At 41.4% G+C, this 13,094-nt stretch overlaps 1 protein-coding gene across 1 annotated transcript in view; it reads right to left on the reverse strand.

Moving 5' to 3' along the window:
• The window catches only part of STAC (SH3 and cysteine rich domain), a 112,452-nt gene that overhangs the window by 37,675 nt on the left and 61,683 nt on the right, over window positions 1-13,094 (reverse strand). Inside the window, exons 3-4 of the mRNA XM_084620785.1 lie at window positions 5,356-5,456; window positions 2,923-3,004 (exon numbers count right to left, since the gene is read on the reverse strand). Coding sequence (XP_084476911.1) covers window positions 2,923-3,004; window positions 5,356-5,456 — 183 coding nt within the window. The remainder of the gene's footprint in view (window positions 1-2,922; window positions 3,005-5,355; window positions 5,457-13,094) is intronic.

Genomic DNA, 13,094 nt, shown 5'->3' on the forward strand with positions numbered 1-13,094 from the left:
AGTCATTAGCTGTTCATGAATGGAACTGGATCTTCGCATAAGAGCTTAGCTCTACTTTGTGTCTTTGTGGCTATTTAAGGACCTAGCTGAAGCAATCTCGGAACCATTACCAATTATCTTCACAAACTCATGGAGAATCAACTGGTTCCAGGTGACTGGAGAAGGGCAAACATGCTAAATACTTTAAAAGGGGAATAAAGAGGACCTGGTGAATTATAGACCAGTCAGCCTAACTTCAATATTTGGGAAAGGTACTAGAACAAATGATTAAATAATCAGTTGGTAAGTACCCAGAGGATAATAGGATGATAAGGAATAGCTAAGATGAATCTGTCAGGAATAAATCATGCAAAACCAACCGAATTTACTTCTTTGACAGGGTTACTGGCCTAGTGGATAAAGGGGAAAGCAGTAGACGTGATATAACTTAATTTTAGTAAGGCTTGTGACACAGTGCCACATGACAGTCTCATGAGCAAACTAGGGAAATGCAGTCTAGATGAATTTACTATAAGGTGGGTGCACAACTTGTTGACAGCCCATGCTCAAGGAGTCATTATCAGTGGTTCGCTGTCAAACTAACAGGGTGTATCTAATGGGATCCCATAGAGGTCAGTCCTGGCTCTGGTACTATTTAGTATTTTCATTAATGGGCAATGGAGTGGCAACTATGCTTATAAAATTTGCAGAGGACATCAAGCTGGGAGGGATTGCAAGTATTTTGGGTGACAGAATGATAATTCAAAAGGACCTTGATAAATTGGAGAACTGATCTGAAATCAACAAGATAAAAGTCAATAAATACAAATGCAAAGTACTACACTTAGGAAGGAAAAAGCAAATGCACAACTACAAAATTGGGAATAACTGGAGTAAAGGATCTGGAGGGGTTATAGTGGATCACAAATGGAATATGAGCCAACTACGTGATGCATGAGAAAAAGGCAAATATCATTCTTGGATGTATTAAGAGGAGTGTTGTATGTAAGACACACTACGAAGCACTGGTGAAGTCTCAGCTGGAGTACTGTGTCCAATTCTGGGCACAAAACTTTAAGAAAGATGTGGAAAACTTGGAGAGAATTCAGAGGAGAGTGATAAAAGGTTTAGAAAACCTGACCAATGAGGAAAGGTTAAAAAATTGGGCATGTTTAGTATTGAGAAAAGAAGACTGAGTGGGGACCTGATAACAGTCTTCAAATATAATAAGGGCTGTTATAAAGAGGTCTGTGATCAATTGTTCTTCATGTCCACTGAAGGTAGGACAAGAAGTAATGGGATTAATCTGCAACTAGGGAGGTTTAGGTTAGATATAGGAAAAACCACCTAACTGTAAGCACTGAAACACTTTACTATGGGAGGTTGTGGAATCCCCATCACTGGAGGTTTTTGAGAATAGGTTGGACAAACACCTGCAAGGGATGGTCTCGTTATGCTTGGTCCCACTTCAGAGCAGGGGAATGGACTATATGACCTCTTGAGATCCCTTTAAGCCTTACATAGCTATCATTTTATAAGAACTGAGCACTTCTCCCAAATCTCAAAACAGCAAAAGTTTCAGTTGAGTAAAGAGAAAAATGATGCAAGCTAATGAATATGGGACTCCAATCCTACATTTAGAATCACAGGAGAGGACCCTTGTCCCCAAACAGAGCCCCAGTTAAGTCAGTAAGGTCAGTCCACACAGTTGTAGGATCAGGGCCTTACATTCACCTAGCACTATTCATCCCAAAGCACATTCAAGAACTGTGGACCTGATTTTCTATTATTAGAAATTTTAAAATCAAGACCGGATGTTTTTCTAAAAGTTTTTCTATGGTCTAGTTCAAAGAAGAATTATATGGGGAAGTTCTGTGGCCTGTGTTATACAGGACGTCAGACTAGCTGATCACAGTGGTTCTTTCTGGCCTTGGTATCTCTGAACGTACGCTCTCACTTACACTGGTGTAAATCAAGGTAAGTCAGCCAAAGTCTATACATTTACAGCAGTGTGACAGAGACCAGATTCAGGCTCTATATAACACATAGCATCACAGAAATGCAGCCTCCTCTAGGGTGGAAGGTGGTAACTAGTTAACCTACATAGCGGGGAGGTGAAAGATACTGGGATAGAGCAAGACAAACCTTGTTTTTACAGAAGAGCTGCTCAGAATATTTTGAACAGAAACAATTCTCATATTAAAAGGGTCTTTTTTTAAAAATGAAAATTTACACACAGCCATTTAATTTTAAAAAAATGTTTTGATGGAAACTACAGGCAAAAATATGAGCCCATTGGCTGCTCTCAGACACATTCTTTCATGTTAGTTATTTTCTTGGTTTTCAGTTTTTGCATTGTCAGTTTTGAATGGTCACCCTTTAATCACATGGAGGAAGTTTTTCAAAATTGAATTTTTTTTTTGGTTCAAAATTTTCATTTTCAGAATCGGGTGTAACAGAGAGCAAAATCTGGCCCAAGTATCTGAAGAAATAATAACTAAATCAGTAAAAATCAAACGAGAAAAGAAAGGAAGGTGAACAAGAGAGAATGGAAGCATAATTCATTCAAGATCCTGATTAGACCAGTGTTGAGCATAGTTCACTGTTATTTTAATATACAACTCTTGTGGTGCTTCTTCCCAAATCAGGCCTGGCTAGCAGCAATGCACAGGCTCCTCCCACTTTGAGCACAAGCATTGGTTTGGTGAACGTGATGACAGTGAGCATTTTATGTGCATTGTGCCTTTGAATCATGTAATATTGAAAATAAAAATAAATACATTTCTTTCAGTTACAGCTTTGAAGGACTATTTCTCTGAGATGGTGGAAGAACACCTGGCCCCTCACTGGCAAAGGAGTTGAAGGGCTGCTAAGAACAAACATAACTTCTGAGAGCATAGCGCAGCCCAAAAGAGATTGAAAGATAAAGCAGTTAAAACTCACCAATAGGCATCACTTCTTTGATGCAGCCAAACTGTTCATGAATGAGTAGTGGGGAACTGTAGTAACGCCGAAACCCCTTTGGCTAGAGAGAGGAAACATGTGACGTGTGTCTCTGACATGACTGATATTGTGTCACGGAGCATCAGAAATAATCTCAGCTGTTCTGCTAGTGGCATCATCCTTATTCCCACTAAAATAAGTCTTGAGAGCAGGAACAGACTCTCTGTTACAGACCAGCAATTTACCTCCTTCACTGCAGGGTGCCGAGAATAGGGGTTTATTTTTTTGCCTACTGGAAACATCTCATTTCTGTTTCTTAATGTTATCTGGAATAATGGCCTTCATTTTCAAACTCTATTTTACCTTCAACCTTACACAAATTTAGCATTAATAAGTTTAAATTAATTACAGCAGAAATGCTGGATCATAAAACAGAGGTTTTGCAATATTCTATGCTAAGGAATATTCTATTGCCACAGTATTTAAAGTATCGGGAATTGCTGATTTTCTTGTGGGTCTCAGTTTGGGTCTTTATCCCATATTGGTGTGACCCACTTTGGAGCCTTGGCAGGTAGAGACACACACTCATAAATATTGGCTTTAAGGGTGAGTCATCTTTCCTTATACAAAGCCAGAGCGGATGGGCTTTGCTCAGCAATTCTTTCCAGGAATCATCCCTTCGGGATGCAATGATGGTCCATAGCCTGTACTACAGCCCACTGGTTGCAGTAGCCTTCAGGATGGCTTAATCCTTCCTCTCCCATGCAGGAGTATTTGGCCAGTGAATGTATATAGTGATGGATCTATTCGCAATGCCTCCATCCTGCCCTGCTCTAATGTCAAATCCCTCTGCTGCCTTGTACATAGCCTATTAGAGCACAGTCTGCAGTGCACAAAGGGGATAGTCTGCCTGTGCCCGACCACTCCCTGTGGGTCCTATGCACTTACAGGTCGAAGGAGCAGGATTTGGGCCTATGTAGCAAAAGATTTCAAACAAAATAATCACATAGCCCTCAGATATTCTTTCTAGGGAGATACGGTATAACAGCCAGAGCGATGCCGCTTTTTTAGCACAGTTCATAATGAATGAAGTACTTTGTTAACTCAGTATTTACCATATCTTGAGATAAGACATTCTCAGCCTAAGGCTCAGGAATTCACTAGCCGGCAACATGGCTGTTACCATGGACATCGTTTTGATTAGTTATAGCTCATAGCTAATCAATGCTACCTGCATTTGGCTACCTTGTGTTTCCGCACTAATCTACGCTACATACAGGCTCACGTCACAACAAGAAGTGTGGAAGCCTCACAACTGGGTGACTTCATTTAACAGTGGCATTTCCAAATTGCCAGTAAAGAAATGTTTAGGGAGGATGTGTATAGCTACAATATCCAGATGGGTAAAGTTGCAGGGTGTTAATCCTGCTGCTATCGTGCTTCCACATAAAGACACAAATGGTGAAGGAATGATGGGGTTGACAGTTGTGATGCCTGTGGGGAACTGATGCTAGTGATTTAGAGCCTTACTTCCCCAACTACAGGCGAAATTCTGAGCGCCCGTAGGCCCGTAAAACTCCGGACTTAAGCTGAGTGGTGCCTGCTTCTGACAGTTCTGAATTTGGCCTTTCTTCGTTTGCTCCTGTATAAAAACTAAAGCACCACCACACAGCTTTAGCTGGCAATGTGTATAATGACACACTCCCCCCTCCTGAAGTCTGAAACAATTAATATGAACTAAATATGCAGCTTACACCAGACCAGCAATTCAATTCTTTAGTATCCATCTATCCTTGAGACTCAGCTTTCTGCACCAGAAAGTCCCAGGCTGTGACTACAATTCCGGTTAAAGCACATTCTGTTTTACCTCATGTGTAACTTCCATTCATATTAATAGGAACTACTGTACAAACACATGGAGAGCGCAGGCCCTGCAAGACTATGGGTGGATCTCCTAGCCCCTTTCAAATCAATGACAAAACTTTGATTGACTTCAGAAGGGCCGGGGCTTCAACCTATTTGTTCCTAACTTGTGTCTGGTGTAAAGCTTTGATTTCCCTCTTTAGCCTCCAAAACTAATGTGTGTGAAATATTTGCAACAAAACTCGAAATGTCTGAGATGCAAGCATTTGCTCATTGAGTTGCAGAGATCCGTACTATATAGCATATTCAATTAAAAATAACTAATATTTAGATTAATTTGACCCCTGTGTAACCATATACGCACATCCCTACAACAGTACAGAAACTGTACGTGTTTTCTCAGCCCTCGAGTCATAATTGCCATAGTCTAAATGAAAGGAATTTGATTTCAGATTAGCCAATGGGCTGCATTCAGGAGGTAATTGCTAACAGGGCCGTGTTTAGAGAGCTAATGGATCAAATGGGAGCTGTGTAGCAGTCTGTTCAATTTGTACCGAGCAGCTTGCTTACCAGTTTGCCCATACAACGCTGTTGTCCAATACTGTTGGTGCACTTGTGGTGGATGCTCATCTTACAAGCCTTGCAGCGGAGTCCATGTTTAGCATTTGTCCCTGTCCAATGCACAGAGATAATTTAATTAAACAAAATCAATACTTTCCATGCATTTAACAAGTGACCTAAATGCATCACAGAGAAGGTCAGTTTCAGTTTTGTAGGTATTGGTAATAGCCGTTTTCCCCCATCCTTATTTGTGTACAAACTCCCTTTGGCTTTTCTAGGTTTCTCCTGTTTAGGATAGTCTCTCCCAGGCTTCTCCCTGTTTTCCAGGATAATACTGACCTTGGTTATGAACTGGATTATTCTTTGGTTTACCATAATTCCTGTCCATGACCTCATAACCCCATAAATGCTATCACACCGGCCAAATCCAGGAACCTAGCGCCCAGACCTAAGAGCAGTGAGGGACTAAGCCCCAGGCTATAGGAGCCGCTCCACGGAGGCTGCTTTAATCTAGTGGCTGAAGTTAGGTTTTGTGTCCCAAATGTGCCTCCAAAGAAGTGATGGGCGGTTGTTTGAAGATCCACGAAAGGATGGATCCTATGGCGTGTCCTGGTCAGATTCCAGGGCACCCAGCCAGGCCCCCACCTGTCTCTGCCCACTGTAGAAAGAAGCTACCTTCCTGTGTCTTTGCGCAGTTGCTGGGTACATTTGTTGTCACTAGTCTCCTGAGGCATGCAGAGATTTTTCTCTCCATGTGTTTTCTGAGGTGCAAGACTCCCCAAGGGGATGGGGAGACGATGAGGCCATGGCCCCGGCTCTCCTGTGCACTAGGACAACAGTGCTTGTTGGACATACCGTGGTGAGTATGCAGCACCACTGAAGGAGCAGAGCAGCAGGCGCACTTCGCTTGCATGCAGGGGAACTCCCGGGGGGAAATTTTGCCTTCCTGGCACAATACTGGGTTCAACTCTGCATGGCCTCAACATGGAGAAGCACCTAATGACACAAGTGAGCCCACTGACTGCAGGGCAGGAAACATCCCTCTTGTTTATATATTCACTCACATCCATAAACTGTACTTAAGAATTCAATGTGAATCAACAGTTTAATGTTTAGGAAAGTATAGAAGAGCTGCAAAAATTTGCTCTGGGCTGAAACTTTGCTTTTCTGGGCCCATGCAGATAATTTTTGTTTTAATGGAATGAATACATTGAACTCCTGCTCATTGTTATCTACTCCGATACAGACTGTTGTGTGCAAGAGTTGGATTCATCTGCAGGCTGAGCACAGCAGAAAAGCTCTGAGATCTTCATCCGATGAAGTGAGCTGTAGCTCACGAAAGCTTATGCTAGTCTCTAAGGTGCCACAAGTACTCCTTTTCTTTTTGCAAATACAGACTAACACGGCTGCTACTCTAAAACCTCACATAGTGTGGGAGATATTAGAGCCTAATGGAGGGGAAGAATTGCATAAAGCCATAACAGAGAAAAACGATCGCTATTTGGATTGAATTTTCAAAAAGACATAAAGGGAACTGAGTTACTAACTTACAAGTCAATGGAAGTTGGTTACCTAACTCCCTTAGGCGCATTTGAAATGCCCACTCCCTAAATGGAACAAATTCACATGAGGGCACATTTCTGCTAGGGAAGCATAGGTCCAGAAACAACAGGATTATTTAGAAGGCATTTGTATGAGCTAGCAGGTTCTTGTGCTTTGAAAAGAGTAAAGAGGACTGAACATATTAAAGATAAATTTGTCATAGGCATCTTAGATAGGCAACTTTTCCATAAACAGCACTTAGGTCTTTAACCTCGCACTTATAAGAGCAGTGAGATGAGCTATGGGACAGTATGATCAGGCTGGTAAAGATTAAAATCCATGATCACAACGCCTTTCAAAATGATTTGTCATTATGATTTGTCATTATTATTGGCTGAGCTTAGTATGGTTATTTGGTGGGTTAGAAAACATTTCTGCTTTTGAAAGTATGCATGTGGAGATTGGTTATTTGGCTAGTTAAACTGGTGTACAAGCCGCTGTAATAAAACCTGAGTGATTGTGATTTCCATTGGCCAGACGACTTAACCCAATGAGGTACTGCTGGTGAAGGAAGTATGGCTGGAAAGGATGTCATTAAGTAGATGACAAAATATTAGCCTCCCCAGAAGTTACTTTCAGGTTCAGTCCTTTCTGAAATGTCAGGTGTCAAGATGGTGATGCTGGGTACCAGCTATAACCACAGGCAGATCTGGGAATTTTATGGAGTGTGCAAGCGATCAAATAGGCCAGCCATTTCAATTCTGGTCATGTCTTAATGTTATGGACCAAATTCTTCCCTGGATCACATACTGTATCTCCACTGGAGTTGAATAAGGCTGAAGTGAATAGGACTGCACAGGGCGTAGGTCAGGATAGAATTAGGTCCAACGTAATGTCTGACAGGGAGGGCATTTTCTGGCATTTGGAGACTGACTACAGAAGCTGAGGGCTGCAGTTAAACTGCTAGGTAATGCCCAATCCTGAGAGTTATTTTTATTAAAGTCATATAGGAAAAAATCCTTTTTCCTGTGCAGTTCTTTTTTTGAGTACTGTTTGCGTGACTATGGATTTTTTTTTTAAATTTACACATTGGGCCAGTTTCAATCACACATGTACAAACCAGTTTTGACTTCCAGCTTGTTTTACTGAGAACAGAATGTCTCCTTTTCGAAAAGTGAATGACTGGTGTAATCAATACAAAAACAGGACTTTGTCCTCTCTATTCTATTAGATTTATTGGGTGGAATAAAAATTTGAAAATGACAAGCTATTGCACTTGCAAGGAATAACTACCATGCATATTTGATACAGTGTCTACACTGGGTCTGATTTTCCTTTCACTTACATTGGTATAAAACCAGAATCTCTCTACTTATGCCTGATTTTCACCAACGTGACAGGAGAATCAGCCCCCTCGTCTTTATTTTTCATTTGAGTTGCATTGCTAGTCCAGTCATTTTAATATTGTTTATTTGAATGTCAGTATTTTAAATGTTTTTCTGATAAAAGCCTCTTAATAAAATATGTGATCTTAGACATCTATTGCTCTTATATATAATTATACACCTAAAAGATGTGCTAAATACATGCACTGTATCTACATACACTCTTTTCAAAACCAGAAGCATTTTCTCTTCTGGAACACACATCTGTGAGCATTGCCTGCAATCAACTCAACAAAACGAATTATAGAAGGGCAAGCACTTTATATTTTTATTAGTGAGCATCATTTGTCACCGATAGGTATGTCGTAACAACTTGAAAGAGAGGAAAGTTTATTTCAGGTGCACACTGGCATATAAAGAGAATCTGTAAATTAAAATGGAATATCTTTTAGCCACTCAAAACTTCAGTTTCTATTTTGCTGTCTTTTCTAACTGCACAATTTATTGCGAGAACTAAGCAACCCGGGAACAATTTTGCATGTATCTACCAGGCTTCCTTTGTGCAATAGCCAATGGATTTAGGAAAGAAGAGTTTACTTTGTGTCTAAATGACATTTCATTGCCATAGCTCAGTCTTTGAAAATGGAATTGCTGTATCATACATTTGACCCACAATAAAGCCTTCTGCTCTGGTTTCTCATCAGTCATGTTCCAAATCCAATTTGGTCTTGAAACCCTGGCCAAAATATTCACACTTGTGTAGCCAAAATTAAGTCCATATTTAGACACCCAAATAAGTAGCCTTTCGAAAGCACTGAACAACCAGTTTCCAGTTAGCTCAACAGAATCACATTACATTTTATAAAGGTGTAAATGAGAGCAGAGCTTGGCTCTTTTGGTTAGATTTTACTCTCATGCTTATGCAATCCCATTGACTTTGGTGTTACAGAGTGTAAGTGGCAGGGTAGATTTTGGAACACTGTTTGGTAGACTGCAATGTAAAAGAAAAAGGTTATGGACCAAATTTCGACGTCAGCTACACTACATACATTTGGAGTAGCTCCATTCATTTCAGTGGAGTTACTCTGAATTTACACCTGTGTACTCACATTGTGTCTAAAGAAATGTCATTGGGTATAAATGGTGCGTTTCAATGTTAATTGTAGCTAATAGGATCTGCCTATCTAAATCCCCCAGACATCAAGAGGAGACTATGGATCTATCTCAGCAGAAACCTCTTTACTTCTAATGCTAGAAGGCAGATAATGACAGTATGACTGGAAAACAGTGTACAAGAAAGTGTTTGTATATTTGAAGCAGTCTCTGCACTGAGGACTGTGCTTTGTCTATTTTAACTCTGCAGAGCCAATGGAAAGATGATGATGATGTAGAACCAACTCTTAAGGAAAGATAAAGGATGCGTACACCAGTTTCCTTTGGAGGTTTTCCTAAAATCTTCTGGGAGGCTGCAGTAAACAAATTACTAACGACAACCTGTTTGGTTCCTGGAGATGATTTTTCCTTGCAATGACTTGCTTCTCTTGGCAAGGCTCTTGTGTTTGACGAGAGAAGAATCAGGCTCATTGTGGGCAGGCTCTGGGCAAGCATTTCCATATGGCTGTGTCATTGTGCACCTCACACTTGAACACCAACATCTGTGTGAATTCAGTTCTGGGTCCTTCCAGAATGGTGACTGCTAATGTTGTCAGACAATACCAGATTCGGATGTACTTTTATGATGTGGCCTAGCTCACATTCAGCTACAATATGACCTAAGTCAGATGTTGTACCCAGATTTTCTGATGTGAGAGGCTCATGTGCAACCTTTTGACCACATTACTCTTTGTTTGTCTTTAGGACTCTTTTGGAGCATAATTTTCGTTTTATCCTGACAAGATTATATTTTGCAGATTTCCTGGGCACAATTTGCACCAGCAAAATTGGCATGCACATTTTCATATTGCAGTTCAATTGCAGATGCAAATCAGCCAAGTAGAGGGGCATGTGCTCTGATTTGTAATTTAATTTGCAGGTTGAAAACTGCAACTTCAAATTTGGTGGCCATAATCCACACACACAGAAAGGGAGAGCCTGCATCTCATCCTTTTAAAGAAAATTACCCCCTGTGACGCTTTCTTGGGGTGCCCAGAATATTAAGTCACTGTGTAACCCCCCTGCCTCAGCGAGTGAGAGATTTGCCGGTGCTAAACTAAGTGTCAGGGAGCTGTCACCCCTCTAGCAGATATCTCAGACAAACTTCTCTGGACAGAATTGGTTACAAATAAAACAAAAGTATGACCCGCTTCTAACAAATGAAACATAAAACTTTAGCAACCTACAATCATTTGGCTAAAGCAGTTCTCTTACCCTTAAAGTTTTTCTGTAGAGCTTACTGATTTTCAGTCAAATTAGGATCCAGATTTTCATGATTCCCCCATGCCCTACCAGGGGTCTCCTCAGCAAGTGGATAACAAAATGTCTTTTCACTTTGCCTTATATTTCCACAAAACTCATTGTTTTCATCCCAGAGACAAGACAACCCCTGTGGCCTTTGGTTTCCTATGCGGATTTCAACCTGTTTTCCTGTTGACTTAATATGCAATGAGAGCTTCCTTTGTGTTGGCATATGGGCTTACTTTGCATCAGAGATTTAGGAAGATCAACATTCCTATGTCTGGGAAAAACTTGTTGATCAACGCTGCCTGGTTATGTGATTTAAACATATTTTCAGTGCGTACTTACAACTTCTTGCATGACACCCCTACATACATCCCACAATGCTTATGAGGACCAGTGTGATATAAGCTTTTATTTGATACCTTATAGATGAGATCACTGGTCTTTCTAGTTCAGCCTCCTGCAGTGCCTAACCTGGTGCTTCAAAGAAAGATAAATTGCACTCCCACCCCATGATGTTCCTGTCCAGTTGTACAATGCTGTATGTGGAGGAAAGCAGTTCTCCTTATCCCCCATGCCGGCCGTTTTATGTCCTTCATTCATTCTGTATACACTCTTAGAACCATTCTCATGGCTCAGTGTCTTACTGCATATGGCTCGTGTGTCAGAAATGACACAGGTTCATGATTCCATCCCTTGAAGAATGAGCAAGGTTCGTCTAGTTCCTCAGCCCTGGGAAAGCTTAAGCGCGCACACACACACATAACTCACAGAGCTTTAGTCAGCTGATTAGTTCACAGCGAGAGTGATTGCAAGAAATGCTCAGCGTACCAATTTCTGCCTTTAGCTACTTCCCTGCAGCTTCAGTGAAATCACTGGTGCCCAGTGTATAGTTAAACTCTCTCCCCCCCACTTCCTGTTCTGCATAAACAGACCACAGACTGCAAAAAGAAAAGGAGGACTTGTGGCACCTTAGAGACTAACCAATTTATTTGAGCATGAGCTTTCGTGAGCTACAGCTCACTTCATCGGATGCATACCGTGGAAACTGCAGCAGACTTTATATACACACCGAGATCATGAAACAATACCTCCTCCCACCCCACTGTCCTGCTGGTAATAGCTTATCTAAAGTGATCCCAAGCTTTGTGAGAGTGTTGGATCATCCTTTAGGATAGGTTGCACTCTCACAAATCTTGGGAGACAGGCCAGTCCTTGCCTACAGACAGCCCCGCAACCTGAAGCAAATACTCACCAAGAACCACATACCACACAACAGAACCACTAACCCAGGAACTTATCCTTGCAACAAAGCCCGTTGCCAATTGTGCCCACATATCTATTCAGGGGACACCATCACAGGGCCTAATAACATCAGCCACACTATCAGAGGCTCGTTCACCTGCACATCCACCAATGTGATATATGCCATCATGTGCCAGCAATGCCCCTCTGCCATGTACATTGGTCAAACTGGACAGTCTCTACGTAAAAGAATAAATGAACACAAATCAGATGTCAAGAATTATAACATTCATAAACCAGTCGGAGAACACTTCAATCTCTCTGGTCACGCAATCAGACATGAAGGTCGCTATCTTAAAATAAAAAAACTTCAAATCCAGACTCCAGCGAGAAACTGCTGAATTGGAATTCATTTGCAAATTGGATACTATTAATTTAGGCTTAAATAGAGACTGGGAGTGGCTAAGTCATTATGCAAGGTAGCCTATTTCCTCTTGTTTTTTCCTACCCCCCGAGATGTTCTGGTTTAACTTGGATTTAAACTTGGAGAGTAGTCAGTTTGGATGAGCTATTACCAGCAGGAGAGTGAGTTTGTGTGTGTATGGGGGTGGGGGGGATGTGAGAAAACCTGGATTTGTGCAGGAAATAGCCCAACTTGATTATCATGCACATTGTGTAAAGAGTTGTCACTTTGGATGGGCTATCACCAGCAGGAGAGTGAATTTGTGTGGGGGGGTGGAGGGTGAGAAAACCTGGATTTGTGCTGGAAATGGCCCAACCTGATGATCACTTTAGATAAGCTATTACCAGCAGGACAGTGGGGTGGGAGGAGGTATTGTTTCATATTCTCTGTGTATATATAAAGTCTGCTGCAGTTTCCACGGTATGCATCCAATGAAGTGAGCTGTAGCTCACGAAAGCTCATGCTCAAATAAATTGGTTAGTCTCTAAGGTGCCACAAGTACTCCTTTTCTTTTTGCGAATACAGACTAACACGGCTGTTACTCTGAGACCACAGACTCTAGCAGCTGACTAACACATCACTTAGGGTCAGGTTCTCTCTTACTTTCGTGCAGAAGCACAGGGTCTCCTCTCTCTTCATACACTTCCAGGCACTCAACTCACCCCAAAGGGGTGCAAACTAGGTGGAGCCATGGTGCCTCTCTACCAAGCTGGCTC

Source organism: Lepidochelys olivacea (assembly GCF_965140295.1).
Source record: "Lepidochelys olivacea isolate rLepOli2 genome assembly, chromosome: 2".
Classification (NCBI taxonomy): Eukaryota; Metazoa; Chordata; order Testudines; family Cheloniidae; genus Lepidochelys; species Lepidochelys olivacea.